Source organism: Chaetodon auriga, chromosome 3 (assembly GCF_051107435.1).
Source record: "Chaetodon auriga isolate fChaAug3 chromosome 3, fChaAug3.hap1, whole genome shotgun sequence".
NCBI lineage: Eukaryota > Metazoa > Chordata > Actinopteri > Chaetodontiformes > Chaetodontidae > Chaetodon > Chaetodon auriga.
In genome coordinates, this window is record NC_135076.1 from 24,719,231 (window position 1) to 24,738,738 (window position 19,508).

Sequence of the window (19,508 nt, forward strand, 5' to 3'; positions counted from 1 at the left end):
TGGGTGACGTCATTCAAAACAAACGCCTCCCTCGTCAAAGAGAGCGAACGTTCAGGAAGATGCTCCATGGGCGGGGCTAACGGCAGCTATTGACGGGCATGACTACAGGCTGTGTCCACGCTGTTTATTGGTCAGGCTTTTTGAGTCCAAGGAGGGCATCGTCTTTTTGGTACATCTCACTTCCGTGTTTTGTGTATCCTCACGAAAGACTTCGCCTTTTCTTAAAACATAGCATTGAATAATCAAGTAAGTAACCAAATTACACAGCACCTTAATGACTTAATGTTGTGAGGTTTTAGGTAACTGTGAACACTGTGAAATAATACGTCAGGTGGCTACTGACATGTGTAAACAAGCTACGTTAGTTAACGCTAGCTAACTTCGATTGCGTTTGGCAAGTTATGAGGGAAGGTACATATGCGATAAACTTATGAATTACCTCATATGATTACGGGGTTATTGTGGTTGACGTTACATTTAACACTGTCTCTCCATTACAATGTCATATTAATAAGAAATGAGGATGACCTATCCACAAGTGGCCTCTTGTTACTGGAAGCCATTATCTGTTGCCGTTAGGTTAGCAAGCTGGCTAACGTGCAGTGAGAGCCAAAGTAACTGTCCGGCTAGCTAACTGATTCCTCAAACACAAAGTCCTGACGCTGACAGCTAGCTGGCTGGCTAACGTTAGCATTCACCGAGTGTTGTTAACAATAACGATATGGTGTCAAACGTCAAAAGTTATTTTTGTGGCCTTTTAGGTGAGACTGTAAGTTAGCTTAGTCAATTACACGAGTCATCTGCAAATAAGACCATTCTGACGTATGGTGGACTTATGGTGACAGTGCTGCTTGTCACGAGGTTTGTTTCACCATGCCACGCCTAGTAATAGTGTCAACATAGAGTGGTAACAGATACTGTTTAATGCATGTGTTTTATTGTTCTAGGTGTTACCTCAAAGATGGCAATGGTAAAGAGTGGTTGGCTTCATCGACAAAGTGAGTAGCCATACACAGTCCTGACAGTTTTTAATTGTCTGCTGTCCACGTGGGCAAGATGCTGTGACATGGTGTGATATCACGTATACATAAATTCATTCATTCATTAAAGGTACTATACTGCGTCGGTGGAAAAGAAACTGGTTTGACTTGTGGGCTGATGGACGGCTTGTGTTCTATAATGATCAACAACGGCGTGACATGGAGGATGATATCCACATGAAGGTCGACTGCATCAACATCCGCAACTCTGCTGCGTGTCAAGGTACCTGTCATCTGTGGCACATGACGATTGTCTCTTTTTATTTTGTTGCCGTCTTTGAATGTCACCTCTCTTGTTTGTCCTGCTGTTTTGCGTCTCAGAGCTGAACCCGCCAGAGGGGAAGATGCGTGACGCCTTGCTCCAGATAGTCTGCAGAGACGGACGGGTCATCAGCCTGTGTGCAGACAGCGCGGATGATGCTCTGTAAGACACACACATCCTGAGTCGTGATGAATTAATTTGGCCTTTCTCTTTATGTTTCTGTATTGATAAAGTTGAATGTTTCACTCTTGAGGTGTTCTGTGTTTATATTAACAGTATAAACATTATTTTACTCCCAAGGTGACACGGCTCATACTTTTTGTTGCAGGGCATGGACCATGGCGCTTCAGGATTCAAGAATTAATACAGTGAGTTTCTGCTGCATCTCAAATTACTTGAGTTGATTTGTTTTCCAAAAGAAGAACATGAGACTGGCGGTCAGAGGTATTTCTCTTGCTTGTCATTCTGTGTGTTTTCATTAAATATCTCTGATAGCATCCTCAATGCAGTCGAAGGAACTTTCTCTATGAGGGTTTATCAGATGTTCACACGCTCAGTTTTGCTGGTGTTCATCCTTTGTTTTCAGGTGATGTGGCCTCATTTGTGTTGTTTTTGTTATTTTCAGATGGTTGCAGCTCCTCAGATCGGCTTTGCACAGGAAGTGATGGCATCTGCTCCTCCCCCTTACTCAGAATATGCTCCCCCTCCTCAGGTAGCGGCATAAACAGTATGCATATGACTAAAGTTTAGTGTAATCGTGATAAGATATTGGCAGTGCGCCCGTGCATTTCAGGCTTTAACATTCATTTCATCCACAAATTGGCCAAACTCAGTTGTAAATCTCTGAATAGGATTGTTATCAATGTTTTACAGTTTTTATAATTATGAGTCACTGCTTACAGCTACAACAGTGGATGCCCTTGCTGGCATCCTGCAGAGGATCTTTATGCCCTTTTTGTTTGTAATTTTTCAGCAGGTTTATGCTCCGGGTCCATATGGAGACTACGTTGCACCTCCACCACACGCTACACAGATTGTATACTCTGCTGACGGGCAGCCCTACGCTGTAGCTTACCCTTATCAGTACCAAGGTAAACAACTGCACATTTTCCAGCATACGAGCAGAAGTAAACCATCATGGAGAATGTAAGACGTTGCTCAGTGACACAAAATAGGATAGTTTGTTCAGTCGATGCTTTGAGAAACACAGTTATACTTTCCATATTTTACTCCGCAGCTTTTGAATGTGACCGATCATTGATCCTGAACTGATGATGCTAAAACTTTACTTCTTCTACTTCTTGAAGTCATTTGTTTAATTATCATCACTGCAAACTTCAATGAGACCTCATGCTGCTGCTGTTCTTTCTAGGTGGGTACGCTGCTCCTGGAGTGAACCACGTTGTTATTCGGGAACGCCAGCATAACGACGGCGGAGATGTGGCGTTGGGGATGCTCGCCGGGGCAGCAACTGGTTTGGCTCTTGGCTCTCTCTTCTCCGTCTTCTAGTGTCTTGCCTAATGTAGATCAGTAGCACATTGTTCCCCCGTATTTGCAGCATTTGGCTTCTTCTCTGTGCCATCACATGAGTTTAAGTAAAATGTGTCTGTCGGGCTACTTCCATCTATGAAGCATGATTGTGATGGGCAGTGAATTACTCCGTGTGTGTCCTATATACATATATACAGTAAATACTGTTAGCACTTTCTGAGATGCCCTGTGCGGCAGTTTTCCACACCCTTTGTGTTGTCTGAATATGAATGTTCTTAACCAAAAAAAAACAATTACTCACTTTGAGAGTTCATAATGACAGGAAAAAACTCCTTCTATGTACATTTCAGGTCCTCTCAGTGTTTAAGTTTGTGCATCATGGAGCACATTTGTCCTTTTTGTTTCCAGAATTATCTACAAAGCCATGGATTCGTGTTTTATTTTTTGTGTTTGTCTTAATTTCTCTGTGTACTGTACCTTTACTTTGTTTTACATGCATTACTTGTTTGTTTTGGTTGTGAATAATGCAGCGTTTCTTCGGCCCCTCGGGTTATTTGTGGCGGAGGCGGGCTGAGATGAGAGTTGTGTTAAGAGGAGCGCACACACACTAAAAGCAATAATCAGCTACATTGTAGCATTTTGAGTTACTTGTTTGGTGGAATCTGGTTGCGACGGATGTCCGATGTTGTCGTCACCACAAGTAAGTCTACGTATGAGGAAACGCTGCATTTACATGATGTGCATTGAAGTGAAAAGGGACGTCACTCCACCTTGCTTAAATATCTGCATGCATTATTTATGGTAATTTTTCTCATTGGCAGCTGTTGAATCACACTTTGCATTTCATTAGAAATGTGTTTGAATTGATACTCTGGTTTTCACTTCAGGAGGCTTTTTGCGGTATGCACAAACACCAATCAGGTTAATCGGTCTCTTTGAGATTTAGTTATATTTCAATTGGCCGGGACTTTGAATTTTAACTCCAGATGACTTGAATATTGTCATATTTCCCCATTATTCATGCTAAGTATTACTGTATTTATTCATATTGAAATAGCAAGTTTTGCTCATACTCATACTGCATTTCAAACACACTGCGTATCTTTATCAGTGATACTGAAGATGTAGAAGACTTGGACTTCCAAATGATTTTAGCTTCTTCAGATGATCAGCTTGTGCAAGCAGCTTAACATTGATGTCATTTTTCTACAGGTCTCAAATTGTTTAACGATGTGAAATTAACCTATTATATTTCTCTTATCAAATGTACTAATTAAATTATAATTTACCCAGCATTTAAAATATACTACACGACAGTTGACTAAGAGATGTATTTTAACAATTAAATAAAGTATTCACAAAGCTAACAATGAGTCCAGTTTTTTGGTTTTGTGTTGTTTATTTAACCCTGAGACTGTTGTTCACAGAACATGTCATGTAGGATACAAGTGCATAAAAGTGCAAATGACCACCTCAAGTTTTATGTCTGTAACCAGTAAGTCACCTCTGTAAACCCCAAAAGAAACTCTTAAATAAAGAAATATTTGGCACTCAGTGGCAACACAGCACATATTGCACATATTGACAGGATCTCTAAGGAATTCACACAGTAATCAATAACTAAAGCCGACAGTCGAAACTAGAAGCACAGAAAATACAGCTCTCTGGACGAAGCTGATCAGAATTTAGAAAAATACTTTCTGAAGCATTTTGCACAATATTTTATGTTTAATGCGATTTTTTTTAACTCAGTACAAACCCAAAAGGCCCTTTTGAAGCTGATAACAACTTTGTATGTATTGAAGTCAAAACAACCAGTAAAAGTTAACACGTTTAAAACACGGTGAGCATTCCTTCATTTTCGAGTGTAAGTTCCCAGTTATAAAAGCCCCTGAACTGATTCTGTCACGCGTAATAAAACTCCCTATAATAGAGACTACATTTAGAGGTATGTTGTGTTGAAAATGTGCATCATTACTGCACATCCTTTTTAACAGTGATGGTGGTACATTTTCCTTTTAAATAAACAAAGATGATCAGTTTGGTTTGAGGAATCCAAAATAAACTCATGAAGCAAAAGAAGTATGAAACCTTCTAAATGTGCAGATGTAAACATGAGCCTCACTGGATTAACAAATTAGTGATAAAAAGTGCTGAAACAGTTGATTCATTGATAAGACGATCAACAAAAAGTCATCAATTAAGAATCTGAAAATCGATCAATCATTTGAGTCCATTCTCCAGTGATGAAAGCAAACTGCTGTTACAGCAACTTAAACTTAAAGCGTGACAGTAGTTTGCTTTTCTGTTGCTTTACATCTTTAAGTAATATTTACTTGTCTGACTGCTAATCACTAAAACTTTGGGCTCCAGAAACCTGTGATGAACATTTTCCATCTTTTTAGACACTTTATAGACCAAAAGATCAATCAATTAATCAGAGACATAACTGATGGTGAGAATAATTGTTAGTCACAGTCCTGTTAATGAGTAGAGTGTGAGTGTCGTTAGCCTTCCTGACCGAAATCCTCAGTGAACTTCCTCAGCTTCTGCAAGTCCTCCTCATTGACTGTCGGCTTGGTGTTCGTCGCTGACCTCATCATGTCGGCCTACAGGGAAAACACCAGAGAGGCCGCAATGAATGACCACAGCAGTCGTCCGTGTTTATCAATGACCCTGATCGACAGATGACGGATAACATGCACATATTTTCTTACCATGCACACGACTGGCTCGAGAAGTTTGTCCCCAGGAACGTCCATCCACGACATCTCTATGGCGTTGGGGTCACCCGGCGAACACGGCGTCAGGAGGTCCTCCACCACAACGCCGGGATTGTTCCGTGATGGCCCGCGAACCTTAATTAGTGTGCGGATGGACAGAGGGACACAGAGGACACTAGATTATAAATCAGCTGGCTTGTTTTGTGGTGCTTTGAGCTAAATGCTAACATGCCAGTGATGACAGTGCTAACACTTAAGGTATATTCAGCAGGTGTAATGCTGAACATATTCACCATCTTAGTTCAGCCTGTTAACATTATAAAATGAACTACTTTGCAATAATCACATGGGAACATCATTAGTTTTGGACAATATATTCCAGATTAGACTCCCAAAAGAAACTCTCAGTTTGAACAAGGAGAACAAAGACTCGTTAAGTGTTCCTGCGGTTTTACCTTCTTGAAGTGTGTGGCTGACTGAACCTTCCTGACCGGCTGCATGAGGGCGTCTCGAACAATAATGCTGATGTCCGCTCCAGAGTAGCCCTCTGTCTGTTTGCCCAGAGTGACGAAGTCCGCCTCCATCAGGTCGCTGGGGGTGGAGCCCAGGTGCAGTTTGAACATGGAGGAGCGAGCGGGCTGCTCGGGCAGAGGAATGTAGATTCGCTTCTCAAACCTCACACAGATAAAAGATTTAATGAGCCATTACGAAGCATTTAACCTCTTAAATGCTGATTATTTTGCCATTATTTTTACACAAGTTAATTAAACCAACCTTCTCCTGATTGCTGAGTCCAGACTCCAGGGTATATTTGTGGCTCCCAGCACCAGGATCCCATCGTTGTCATTTCCAACACCTGAGGGCAGAAGGACATTTCTTACGCTTCGTACACAGAGCACAGCGGTTCAGCTCAGATTTTCAGCTCATCTCTTCCTGCTCACCCTGCATCTGGACCAGGAACTCTGTCTTGATTCTGCGCGCTGCCTCGCTCTCGTTCTCACTCCTGGAGCTGCAGAGGGAGTCGATCTCATCGATGAAAATGATGGATGGCTTGTGTTCTCGGGCTAACGTGAACAGGCCCTTCACCAACCTGGACGGAGGCGGAGGGAGGAGAAACAACAGATGGTTACTGTCAGTTTGTCATATTCCTGGTTTTAATATCACGTAAAGAAAACAGGCCTCACTTTTCGCTTTCCCCCAACCACTTGGACACGAGGTCGGAGGAGGAGACGGAGAAGAAGGTGGAGTTGTTGGCTTCTGTGGCGACCGCCTTGGCCAGGTAGGACTTCCCAGTTCCTGGAGGGCCAAACAGAAGGATGCCCCGCCAAGGAGTTCGCTTTCCTACATAAACAGATGCTGTATGACTGAATACTCTTCATTTTCAGGAGGTTTAAAGCTGCACTCTTGCTTTCAGTACCTGTGAACAGGTGAGGGAATTTGATGGGCAGGATCACAGCTTCTTTAAGGGCTTCTTTGGCTCCCTCAAGTCCAGCCACATCGTTCCACTTAATGTTTGGCTTCTCCATGACAATGGCGCCTGTAAGAGAGACGGGTTTGATAGATGCTTTACAGATCACAGCTTTCATTGTTTTCTGACCTGCTGCATGTTGTCTGTTTGTTCATGTGATGCAGTGACAGCGTCGTTTACCTGAGAGCTGATTTTGGAGCTTCTTTTTCTCTGCGTCTTCGCCGTCACCACTTTCATCCCTGAAATTAAAGGACACCCCACATTGTTATTTATTGAATAGTTGAACAAGTATTTGTGCTTTTTATGAGTGCAGTACACTCGATTCTTCAGATTGTTTCCCATTGTTGAACCTCAGTCTCACCCTGTGTCATCAGACTGGGACTCTTTGACGGGTTTGGCCGGAGGACTCTTCTCCTTCTTCCTCAGATATTCCTTCAGCCGCTCGGCTCTGTCCAGGTAGTCTACACACTTGGCCCTGATGCTCTGCACTGATCGATCCCCCTGCACCTCATCTGCAACACAGTAAGTAGCTCAGACCACAGCTGATACCGATAGGACAACCGATAATTTAGCATTTTTGTATTTTAAAAATAAGTTCATAAGCTGCAGTTTATGCACCCTGGATGGTATGAAAGGCTAAGGTGTAGAGAGCAATGACGGGTGATTTAATATCCCATCGCTCTCCATATGGATTCCGCAGTTGGAAAACATCAAGCTGAAGCAAATCATGGTTCTTCTGTGGGACTGAGAAAGCTGTGATGTCCACCAGAGGAGGTGATGCTCTACAGAAACTGTCCCACAGAGAGATGTTTTGGATGTACGCTCTCAGCGCTATGACACCAAACGGATTTAATAATGACTTCACCTTAAAAAGCTTTTAGGTTTGGACTGTTTGTCTGGAAACTCACAGACTATGAATGTGATCTGATCACTACAGGATGCAGGATCATCATTAAGATCATCAATGGAAAATCAATGCGTTTCATTCAAATGTCTCTTTAGTGCCATCTAGTGTACGGTCCAAATAGTGAATCAATGATGACCAGTATCAGTATTTTGAGAAGCTTCATACTGTGTGTAACTTGCGATTTAACTATTTATTTGTGATATCTGGAACCAGATAAGAAAAGTGATCGTTGATGCCTCTGGGTCAAGATCCTTACACTTGATAGCATGAAGGAAGTACTGCACTGCGCTCTGATAACATCTGAGGGCCTCCTCGTAGTTCTTGGCTTTGTCCTCCTGTGTAGCTTTGGTAGCGAGGTCGATGGCTTTCTGAGAACGACAACGTGAGAAAGAATAATTAAGGAAATGAGGGTGACATGATTGATATAGGAGGACAGAAGAAGAAAAACAAAGTTCTGTTACACGAATTTGTACACACATTATGGACTCTTTTGTAATCATTGCTTCTCTAGTAAAATACTGCTTAATTTGACAGTTTAAATGGGGAAATGTCTCTCTGCTGACGACGTACTTTCATTTTGTAAGGAGGCACAAGTAAAAAAGGTCGAGAACCACTGGTTTAATTTTTAACAATTCAATTTATTCCTTAAGTAACCAGTAACCAGTACCTATAGCTGTCACGTAAAAGCAGCGGAATAAATATTTTCTTCTGAAATGTAGAAAAAGAAACACTTAAGTAAAGTACAAGTACATCAAACTTTCAAGCACTGTACTTCAGTAAAGCACAGTTAGTTAAGGTACTAAGGGGTAAACATCAGCCAAGCGGATTTTTGACAACCTGGCAACCCAAGTGTTGTTTTCAGCTGATCCATAAAGCAGAAACGTTACAAGCCAAATGATTTGATAACCATCAATAAAGCCATTAGTTACTGTATTACTCGTGAAAGCCTCGAGCTCGTCTTTACGTTTAAATTTACGTGTTTTTACACGCTGAATTAATCACTAAAAATGATTAAAAACCGACAGGTGCTCATTCTTTAGAAAGCTGTATCGTTAACGTATGTTCTTATGTAACCCAGTAGCTAAAGTTAGCTTAGTAAAAGTCTGTCACTCACCTGTAAATTACTTCCAGCCATCAGGTTTTGATATGTCGGTCACACTTAAGTCTGTCCTTTCAGAGAAAACTGTAAAACCGCCAACTCTTTATTCCTTCTACCTGCTGCTGATGTTTATTTTTAGAAGAACTTCAATCTCAGAACATCCTTAAAGTTTGTCTCTTCCGCATCAACAAAAACTTGACCGTCGCTTCCGCGGTGGTCACGTGACAATGTTATCGTTATCGTCATCACCCGCAGGTAGGAAATGTTTCGGTCAAAACTCATAATCGTTCAAGATTATCTAATTATTTCGCATCAATTATTTTACTTAAGACGTAACTGTATTGTTTATGAACAACGTAAATTGATTAATCCTCAGTAGTGCAGGTGAGTTTTGTTTTGTAATAAGGTCTTCTAGTGAATGTTCGTCATCATAACAAAATCATATTATTACTAAAACATGTAATATCTGTTTATTACTTTGTCAAAATAATAGTTATTTTAACATAAAAAAAACAGGATGTGACTTTTCAAAGTAAAATTATTTGATCCTCATGCATTAAATAAACATGCAGACTGCCACTTACGGATTGATTAACAAATTTACACTTTATTACATCTATTAAAAAGGCAAATAAAAAGTGTGCAAAATATCCAGAGACCTTACAACACCTGGGGTCAACAAAAATAAATACTTATACTGTAGAGCAACGGCGTAAAGGAGACGATGCACATGGCGGACGCACACACTTTGGTTGCACACTGTGTCGCTCTAGATTCAGTCCAGGTTTATTCAACATTTGACAGCTTCATTTCCAAAGCAAGCACCATGTACAGTACATATTGTAGTTGAGTAGATTTGACACTGTGTTGATGTTTTCTTTCAGGCATGAAGGCAGGACTCTGGGTGGTCATCAACTGTCTCCATTTAGGATTTTTGGATGTAAAACCTTCAGGATGCGTTCGTTCTTTGTAAGATCTGCAGGGAGTTCATTATTCTGCAAAACACACAAGAGAAAAAGCTTACAAGCTGAAGTTTTTGACTTTTTTTTTTTTTTTATCATCTCATCTTTCACATTGAAACGCCTTGCCTTGTTGGGTAGAGTCGGGTCTGCGTTGGCCCCAAGCAGCAGCAGAACAGTTCGAAGATTTCCACCCATAACAGCAGCATGAAGGGCAGAATAGCCATTCTGGAAATAACAAACAAAGATTCATAAAACTTAAGGAGAGGTATTGTATTCTCAGGTATTAACAAATACAGACCTACTCTTTATCCAGTGCTGCATGCTTGGTGTTAATGGACTGATTTGATATTTTGGAAAATATCTTTATTCCCTTTCTTGCCCAGAGTTAAATAATAAGATTGATACCACTCTCATGTCTGTATGATAAATAAGAAGCTATAGCTAGCAGCCAGTTAGCTTAGCTTAGCATAAAAACTGGAAACAAGGAAAAAACATGACACCTGAGGTTTTACCGGAGGTTATGTGCCAGACAATGTCTTGGCCGAGAGCTGTGACCTAACCGTCTCCTGGTGGTAGTTTCAGTACAGACTTACAGACATGAGAGTGGTTTACATCTTCTCATTTAACCCTCAGCAAGAAAGCGAGTAGGCGTATTTCCCAGACTGTCACAGTCATCGGCAGCATCGTCTACCTTGAGAAGGCCGAGAGAAGGAGAAAACTTGAGAAGCTCCTCGATGACGCTGTTGTGTCCCTTAAAAGCTGCTTTGAAAAGCGCCGTTGATCCGTCCTCGAAAGACAGCAGAGAAAGCATACGATTACTTAACGAAACAATCTCCACTCAAGGTCCTCTTACTCACTTGCTCTGAGGCTTTTGAGTATGTCACATGGTCGCCATCGGCAGATAAAGTCTCTTAAAAGTTTAAGGTATTCTGAGAGTGAGAGGGTCTGTGCGGCGTGTGGTTCCACTTTCCACAAATCCAGTAACAGAAGACACTCGGACGCTTTGGACAGGAAGGTTACCTACTAGTCTTGTTTGTGATGAAGAGGACTAAACGACACCAATCAATAATCCCTTTATGTGCACTTCAGTCACTACATACTTTTCTGTCAGCATCCCGATCTGCGCCACGTAAGAGCAGCACCTTCACCACCTCACTGTGACCCATCTGAGCTGCCATCCACAGGGGGGCAGTGCCATCCTGGAGAGGACGGGGATGAGGGGAGGGATGCGGCGATGAAGGACATAAGAGGACGGAGGAGGTGAAAAAGAAAGAAGGACATTAGAGTCCCTGAGAAAGAGGAGGTAGGAGAAACTGTGCGACTGTGTCCTTTAAATCTCTACATGTGCAAAAGAGGGGAGGACGTTACCTCCCTCGCTTGGTTAACCTTGGCACCCGATGAAAGCAGCTGACGAATCACAGTCACATGACCCTCCTGGGCAGCGAGAAACAGAGAGGTGGCACCGTCCTGAAACATACAAGAATCATCTCACACACTGTACTTGGATTGCTGAAAACAAGTCAGAAAAGCTTCCCAAGAAGCAAAAAGTGTATTTTTAACATATTATTATATTACTGCTGTTTTATAAATGTATGTTTGTGCCCTCGGGTTATTTTCTCTTGGCTGAAGACAGGCACTAATCCTGCCTGTCATGTCGTGTCTGACTCAGCAGTCTGCAGAAACCTGAGAGGCTGGATTCCAGCTGCTGGGACACTGTGTGCAACTAACCATTGTGTTGCCGACAGTGAGAGGGGGTGCAAAGGGGGCTCACATTCAGCTGGTCGTGAACATTGGCTCCATTCTTCAACAGGGTCTCCACCACCTTGCAGTGTCCGTGCTGAGAGGCGACGGTGACAGCTGTGCCTCCGTCCTGCCACGGAAACACACAAGAAACAAGCTGGCAGGGAGAAAATAACTGCTGGTCGCGACGGTGAGTTGGAGGAGGCTGTGGAGTGAACAGCTCCAACGTCTGGAAAAAGCAGCCTGGGCAGCATATTTTCATGCATCATATTTGTCTCCTTATCTGCACAAAGCTCTGTGAATCACAGTCTGACATGATAGCATCACGGCGCTCTCCATCACACACCCAGACCGTGACACATGTCATTGTGCTCTGCTGCATACCTTTGTCTGGAATTCAGTGGAAGCACCGAACTCTAAGAGCAGCTTCACAATGTCATTATGACCCTGCTGGGAGGCGAAGAACAGGGCGGTGGAACCTGTCTGGAACAAACGATAAAAAAAGATTCTGCTGTCATTAGCCTGAAAACAACTTTCCATGTTTGTATGAATTTGACATTAGGAATAGAAGAGAAACAAATTCAATTAAAGGCCTGAGCTTGGATTTCATCTTGTTGGCTAGTACATCAAACAGAAGCCATTTATCTTAGCTTAGCACAACGACAGGAAACTTGTCTGTTTAATCCGGACAAAAAACTGGAGTGTAAAAATGACAGTTCGCAGTTTAATGGGGATCATGGGTCAGACTATTTCTTGGCTCAAAGTACTGACTTCCTGGACTGTCCCTTGGCAGCCAGCAGCTGGTTAGCTTAGCTTAGCTTAGCACAAAGGTTGGAAATAGCTAGCTCGGCTAAAAAAAAATCAGCCTGCTAGCACTACCAGGCTTTATGGGATTTTTACACCAGACTATTTCTTGGCTGGGAGCAGTGACTTCCTGGAGGCCCTGCTGGTGACCTGGTAACCTCTCACACTCACTGTAACTTTCAGTCTCTAAGTCTTACATTGCCTCTAAGGGGCTAGCCTGTTATTTTCCCATCTTACCTCTCTCTGGTAGTTGATGTCAGCTCCTTGCATGATAAGTTCTTTGACACACTCATAATGGCCGCTGTACGACGCCACCATCAGCGCTGTCGTGCCATACTGGAAAGACACATGGCAACCATAATTAAGCAACCTTTGGTGTTTTATTGTGGATGACCTGCTGAAAAGTGCTTTAAATGTGGAGATGAAACAGCTAAAATCTGCAGATTTTCCAGCTGAACACATGAAACCCTCACCCTTTATTATGATGAGGAAAAAACATGAAATGCTTGTGAAATTTTGATGGCACACATGCACCACAGAGGTACGGTCTCTGTCTCCCTACCACAGGTGGGTTATGGTTAAAGCGTGCAGCTGAGCAGCCAGGACATGCAGCGTCCCTACACTGTCTCTGCAGTCTGCGTCCACACGCCCACTGTTGAGCAGCAGCTGAAGAAGAGCCAAGTTCCCCTTCCTCGCTGCCCAAAACACAGCATTAGCCAGGGGTGTTTCCTTCTGGAGGGTAAATACACACAACAACCACTGACCTTAAACCACCATTATAGTATTATACACTCTGACAGTAGAGTACAGCCAATAGAAACAGTACAGGTGTACAGGTGTATAGGTTTTAAGTGTATAGGTATGAATGAGATCAATCATTACACAGTTCACACTGCACAGGTGTGAAATTCTAGCAGGCCCAACACCATTAAGGGGTAAACATTTATAGGACTTGTAGTTGCAGTTGATGGACCACAGGCCACATGATACACTATTATACCCGCACACACACACACGGACACAGACACAGAGTTAGACTGTGTGATTGCATTAAAGTCCGTAAACAGCCAATTCAATTCCAGCTCACACCGGTTTCCTTTACAATTAAATGCAGCACACCGTTAAATAAACCCCGAAAATGAACAAGTGTACACATGAACAGGAAGCGGGTGTAATCTGTTTTCTCATTGAGGCCCTGCAGGCTGATGGATGGAAACGGCTGGTTTACCTTAAAAGACATCATGCAGACCTCATTCGTGACTCATGTTTCTTCCTGCGCACTCATTCATTAGAGTCCACGCTGAGCGCCACTCGCCTGTTTTGCCGCACTGTGTTTGGGTGTTGGCGGCGCCGGTTCGCGGACATAATAACAGCCGGAGAGTCAGCTGAGCTCATCCTCTGCAGTCAGGGCTGCGCGGAGGCCGCAGCGCGCCGCTGGAGGGCGCTGCTGAGCACGGGCAGTCATCTGTGAGAGAGGTGGGGGGACTGAGCGCATGTACTCAGCTGTGCTTCAGAGTACATTTCGTGTACTCGTGTTTTACTTGAGTATTTCCATTTTATCTACTTTCTCCTTTCTCAGAGGCAAATATTCTCCTTTTTATTGCACTTGATTTATTGACAGCTTTAGATGCTTTACAGATTTTGATTTGACATTACATAAATTTACAATAAGCTCATATAAGACACAGCTTTTTTTTTTTTGGCTTGTGTCCCTTTACAGTTTCTAGTTGGGGCCCCTTGTCACTTTTCAGATTAGTGTTGATCTGCCGCTCTAAACCTCACAATTGGTTTCAATTTATTAACTGTTCCAGGCTCAAAGATGTCAAATGATCCATTATTTCACAAAAAATGAAAAGATTAAAGGGGAAAATAATGCAAATTTGTTGAGCAGAACTTTATTTTTTCCTCTTCCTTCTGCCATCAATCATGTCATGACCCCACAGATTCTGACCCTTTTGAGGGGCCTGACCCCTAAATGAGCTAACTGTATGTAAAGCAGTTAAAACTGGCTCCACCAGCAGCTACACCAGTGAAATGCTGCTTCTGCATTGAAGCATAAGTGTTAACAACAGTGGTGGAGAGTAACTAAGTAGATGGTAGAGTCCACAAAATTAGTATATATTTGTGTCTTGATCCCTCAGGTTTAATTTGTGACCATTAGGAAGGGGCCTGAACCACCCGACTGTATATATGATAGTTAAATCCAGCTCCACCTCGACTGGCTACAATAGTAAAATGCTGCTTGCACGCCGATGCATCTATATTAATAATCTTATAATGTCAGACATAATAATATATCATTCACAGGGGCCACTTTTCTGCATTATGAGTACTTTTACTTTGCATGATTTAAGTACATTTAGCCGATAATTTCTGTCTTTTGAGTTCAGTAGGATTTTGAATGCAGGACTTTGATTTGTAATGGAGTATTTTTACATTAATGTAAGGGCATTTTTACAAAGTGATCTGTGTACTTCTTCCATCATTGCTTTTGGAAAGTTTGATGTCAGGTGTTATGGTCAATTATAAACCGGTATTTGAAGGATTTACAATATTGCAGCTTTAGCTCTCTCTAAATGATAATGGAGGTATTACTGAGGCGGAGCAGGGAAAGCATCTTATTTTTGTTGACTAATGTCCCTCTCAGGTGCTGCCGTAAGTGTTGATTTAGGGATTCAGTAAAGTCTAGGGGAAACATGTACTTGTTGCTAAGCTATATAAGGAGGGTTGACAGTGAGTCTGTTGCTGTGTGACTGTCCAGTCATTCTCAGAACATGGGAACAAATCAGACTCACGTGCATGCAGGTAAGCTGGCCAGGGCTTTTTATTTCTTATGCAGTGCAGCGCTAGAAAAAAAACAAGTTAATCCAGGATGTGCACCTTTTATTTTTGAATACAACTTGTTCAGTTTCATTGAATGTCAGGAGGTTTGACTGTAGATGTCTGAGAATACAATGTGCTGGCTTTTAGGTCTGCTCAGTAAACACCCTTTGACCTTTTTTAATTTGTTGGCAACAATGGTCAGACTGAATAACAAAGATTTCATGCTGCAATCACTCATTCAAATACTGAATATAGCAATGTTAGAAGGTCAAATTTTAGTGTACAACAAATACCTATTCTTTTGATTATACTCTAAATAACGGAGCAATTCAAAACTGTGATATTAACCCTTTTTTAAGTATACGTACAAACAAATGGCATGACGCTCTTGTCCTTTTAGTGCAGCAGGCCGGCTTCCTGCTAAGAGCAGCTCTGCTCTTTGTCCTGCTGTGCAGCCCACAGCTTGTGGTTTCCGACTCAGATGAGGCCGTCCTGACTGAGTGGGAGATTTGGAAGAGCATCCACGGCATAGCCTACGATGAAGCGGTGAGACTGACTCCACATGTAAAATACATATATGTACACACGTGCTCTGATTCACGTAAGTCTTTCTGTGACATGTTTTATTTCATTGTGCAGGACGACGTGCAACGGAGGGCCATCTGGGAGGAGAACAAGCGGATGATTGACAACAATAATCATAGGTTTTTCATGGGCATGAGGCCGTTCACGATGGCCATGAATAAATATGGAGACCTGGTAAGAACTGATGTCACACACAGTTGTGTTTCAAGGGTATTTTAAGTAAACAGAAAGCTTTCATGGCATTAATAAACTGAAGTTTAGAGAGAAAATCAAATTGTACAATCAAACAACAGCATTATTTCAACGTCTCATGGCTCCTGCTACATATTCACCATGCAGGCGCAAATATGGCATTAATCAATGAAATAATATTTGATTTGTCAAATTGTAGATATCAATAGCATGTATTATTGGAACACAATCTTCTTCATGTTCTCCACATGTAGACAAGACAAGAGTACCGGGTTTTGCAAGGTGCCGTGATAGATGCCCAGTTTGTGATGAGAGGGAAGACCGTCTCGGCCCGAAGGCTGCGTAACAATGCTAAGAAGTTAGACGCTTGGGTTGTTGACTACAGGAACATGGGTTATGTCACTGAGGTGAAAGATCAGGTAAGACGTTCCCAAAGCTTCTTCCAGTGGTTCTGTTCGGACTGAACCATGAACACCTTCAAGCGGACTGTATGTTTTAAACGTTCCTCACAGGGTTACTGTGGCTCGTGCTGGGCCTTCAGCACGACGGGAGCTATCGAGGGACAAATATACAAGAAGACAGGCCGTCTTGAATCTTTGAGTGAACAAAACCTGGTGGACTGCTCCAGATCTTACGGTACCTATGGCTGCAGTGGTGCCTGGATGGCCAACGCCTACGACTACGTGGTCAGCAACGGACTGCAGTCATCAAACAGCTACCCATACACCTCAGTGGTGAGGCTAAACCTTCTATATCTACCTCCATTAGCTAGCTTAGGTCATTACTCTGTGTCCTGCCTGCCATTAACTTCAGGCCCTCTATTTCTTTCAACAGGATACTCAGCCCTGTTACTACGAAAGCAGACTTGCAGTTGCCCATATCAAAGACTACAGGTTCATACCCAAAGGAGATGAGCAGGCTCTGGCTGATGCCGTGGCAACCATCGGTCCAATCACAGTCGCCATTGATGCAGATCATTCAAGCTTCCTGTTCTACAGCTCAGGTCAATCAACTTAAAACGCCCTCGAAACAACTGTTATGTCAGAAATCTCTTAAAGCTGCTGTGATTAATATCTTTGTACTAAAAAAGCAATGAAATGACAATGTCTATATGAATTATTTTGCTAATGGTAACAAATGCAGAGAGAATTATCAGCTGACTCTACCTCTGCCATAAGCTCTACAGACCTTTGTTGTGTCTTTGAGCTCACTGTTTTGGTGCAAAAATGTTCAGACAAACCTGACGTACGCAACCTGCTCAGCACCGAATGAGCTGGTGAACACAGTGGAGCATTTAGCAGCTAAAGAGCCAGATTAGGATTTGGTGATTTCAATCAATTTGAAATTTCCTTTACAGGAATATACGATGAGCCCAGCTGTAACCCGAACAATCTGAGCCACGCGGTGCTGCTGGTTGGCTACGGCTCTGAAGGAGGCCAAGACTACTGGATCATCAAAAACAGGTCAGAAGAACTCTCTGCATGTAGAATATCAAAGGCTGATTTGTCAAACATGGCATTGTCATTTTCATAAACTGTCTTCTTCTTTTTAGTTGGGGTACCAGTTGGGGTGAAGGTGGCTACATGCGCATCATCCGAGACGGCAGAAACACTTGTGGCATCGCGAGCTACGCCTTGTACCCTATCCTATGATTCAGATAAGACGCCTTAGACTCAAACTCTTACTCTGGACTGTCAGAGGGTCTCAGAAATCAGTCATTGCTGATATAACCCATGTCGTCTCTAAAGCACTTCTATCATCCATATTTTCTGAAGCTTCTGCTGAACCTTTCTGACACTGCAGATAATATTTTGTGATTCAAAGATTCATAAAAGCCTTTTATAGTGAACACATTGCTTCTCTCAGGGACGTGATACACACACCAGCATATGTGGCCAGAGATTTCTACTAGCCTTCCAAACGTTTTATTGATTGGTCAAAAAATAAGAAAAACTGCCATTTAGATAATTAAAGTGAGACTATGTAACTTTGGACTGAACTAAAAACACGTTCCCCCACTTACAAATGCAAAGTTGATTTTGCTACAAGCTTTTTTGGTCTAGTGTGACCAGTAGCTTATTTTGGCTAATGTTAGCAAACTTACTTCAGTGTATAATTGACATTATAACACAAGTGGCTACAATAACTTTTCTCCACTTGTGCTACTGTTACAGTAGCTTAGCATTTCAACTAAATGCTAATCAGCATTTAGCATCATCCCTTTAAGGCCTCTTTACACCAGCATTAAAAATGGTGGGATAGATTTACTCCAGAGAAAAGATCTCTGCAACATTTGACACAATTAATTAAGAGCTGGCTATCTTGATAGTACAGATCTTTGATGGAATGGAGAACCGTGGAGCCCAAAACAGAGGAATCTAAAACTCATTCGCTCATGAGCTGTGTGGTACCTTCAAGTATAAATTAATCCTCAAAAGAACATAATTTGCTGACAGGAAAAGAGACAGGAGTCCGTACAAATTCATCACAATGTGTGAACTTTCTTCCTTCAAACAAAATGCCAGCCCAGTACAGAGAAAATGAAGCTCTGAGCCTGTAGCTACTGTGGCTAACAACTGCGAAGTCTGTTCCCGGCTGCTAATGGCATTAGCCATTAGCTTGCTAGCTACAGAAGCTCACCAGGCAGACCCACAGGAAGTCTCTGCTGTATGTCACCCAGCTTTCACAACCACATATTTCTCAAAGAAGGGTTCATTGTACTGGTCCACTTCCTGGTGTGACGAGGCCTTAGCTTGTAGCCACAATGGCTACTGCTCCACAGGTTACATAGTCCTGCTTTAACAGTAATTATTCATTATTATTAGGCAACACCTTTGATTTAGTAGACTGTGCAAAAACAGTAAACCAGGGAGTCCTGCTTGTGAATTTCACTGTTTGTTTTTAACTGTACTGTTTTATCTTCAGACTGCAAAACTTTTTTTTGTAACAGTTGTACTTGTGAGAGACTGAAATGACATGTTGAGGGGGGAGGGATGAAGGGGTGGTGGTGCTGGGACACACACGACATAAAATGAAAATCTGAGCCTGGTGGCCTCAGTGTTTCAGGCCTCAACGAGAATCTGAGAAAGAACAAATAAAGTGTTGCTTTGTACTTTCAATGCAAAAAAAAGTTGCAGTTTTTTTTTCTGTGGCATATTCTTGCATATTTTTCTACCATTTTAAACTATTTTTTCTTACTTATAAGATCAACTGAAAATGTCTTAACGTCTGGACTGATAATAAAGTCATTTGTTTTAAGTGTCACTTTCTCTGCACGTTGCATTGTTCAAACCAAACACAGTTCACACACACACACAAAAAAACCCAATAATGTCTGCAAGTTCAACCACACCTCATTGAACCTTGAGCCTGTTCACTGCTCGCTGGCTGCACATTCACTGCTGCTGACCGT

The 19,508-nt window shown here is 42.2% G+C and overlaps 4 protein-coding genes across 10 annotated transcripts; 2 read left to right on the top strand and 2 right to left on the bottom strand.

Annotated features, from left to right (window-relative positions):
• Positions 1–11: 11 nt before the first annotated feature.
• plekhb2 (pleckstrin homology domain containing, family B (evectins) member 2) lies at positions 12–4,361 on the top strand. 2 transcript variants are annotated; one of them, XM_076726371.1, is made up of 8 exons: positions 12–246; positions 948–998; positions 1,111–1,263; positions 1,362–1,464; positions 1,631–1,670; positions 1,928–2,014; positions 2,276–2,393; positions 2,675–4,361. In XM_076726371.1, exons 2-8 carry the CDS (start codon positions 962–964, stop codon positions 2,809–2,811), a joined length of 675 nt encoding a protein of 224 aa, XP_076582486.1. In that variant the 5' UTR covers positions 12–246; positions 948–961; the 3' UTR covers positions 2,812–4,361. The 2 variants fall into 2 exon arrangements, with proteins under 2 accessions (XP_076582486.1, XP_076582485.1); XM_076726370.1 differs by having other exon boundaries at positions 91–246; positions 2,279–2,393.
• An 85-nt stretch (positions 4,362–4,446) lies between these two features.
• On the bottom strand, positions 4,447–9,179 carry LOC143318256 (vacuolar protein sorting-associated protein 4B-like). Its single transcript, XM_076726368.1, has 11 exons — positions 9,006–9,179; positions 8,148–8,259; positions 7,346–7,496; positions 7,165–7,223; positions 6,934–7,053; positions 6,701–6,857; positions 6,458–6,606; positions 6,291–6,372; positions 5,972–6,191; positions 5,511–5,651; positions 4,447–5,402 (listed from the first exon to the last, which is right to left on the bottom strand). Exons 1-11 carry the CDS (start codon positions 9,024–9,026, stop codon positions 5,301–5,303), a joined length of 1,314 nt encoding a protein of 437 aa, XP_076582483.1. The 5' UTR covers positions 9,027–9,179; the 3' UTR covers positions 4,447–5,300.
• Positions 9,180–9,570: 391 nt separating this feature from the next.
• Positions 9,571–13,983, bottom strand: ankrd29 (ankyrin repeat domain 29). Of its 6 annotated transcripts, none has more exons than XM_076726991.1 (10): positions 13,725–13,983; positions 13,118–13,228; positions 12,734–12,832; positions 12,077–12,175; positions 11,724–11,822; positions 11,321–11,419; positions 11,053–11,151; positions 10,644–10,739; positions 10,079–10,177; positions 9,571–9,985 (listed from the first exon to the last, which is right to left on the bottom strand). In XM_076726991.1, the coding sequence occupies exons 1-10, from the start codon at positions 13,737–13,739 to the stop codon at positions 9,902–9,904; spliced, it is 900 nt and encodes a 299-aa protein (XP_076583106.1). In that variant the 5' UTR covers positions 13,740–13,983; the 3' UTR covers positions 9,571–9,901. The 6 variants fall into 6 exon arrangements, with proteins under 6 accessions (XP_076583106.1, XP_076583108.1, XP_076583107.1 ...); XM_076726993.1 differs by having other exon boundaries at positions 12,077–12,200; positions 13,725–13,926; XM_076726992.1 differs by having other exon boundaries at positions 13,059–13,228; positions 13,725–13,921.
• Positions 13,984–15,257: 1,274 nt separating this feature from the next.
• On the top strand, positions 15,258–19,084 carry cts12 (cathepsin 12). The gene is made up of 8 exons (XM_076725898.1): positions 15,258–15,301; positions 15,720–15,865; positions 15,959–16,078; positions 16,351–16,515; positions 16,609–16,830; positions 16,931–17,099; positions 17,454–17,559; positions 17,649–19,084. The coding sequence occupies exons 1-8, from the start codon at positions 15,271–15,273 to the stop codon at positions 17,746–17,748; spliced, it is 1,059 nt and encodes a 352-aa protein (XP_076582013.1). The 5' UTR covers positions 15,258–15,270; the 3' UTR covers positions 17,749–19,084.
• The last annotated feature ends 424 nt before the right edge of the window (positions 19,085–19,508 follow it).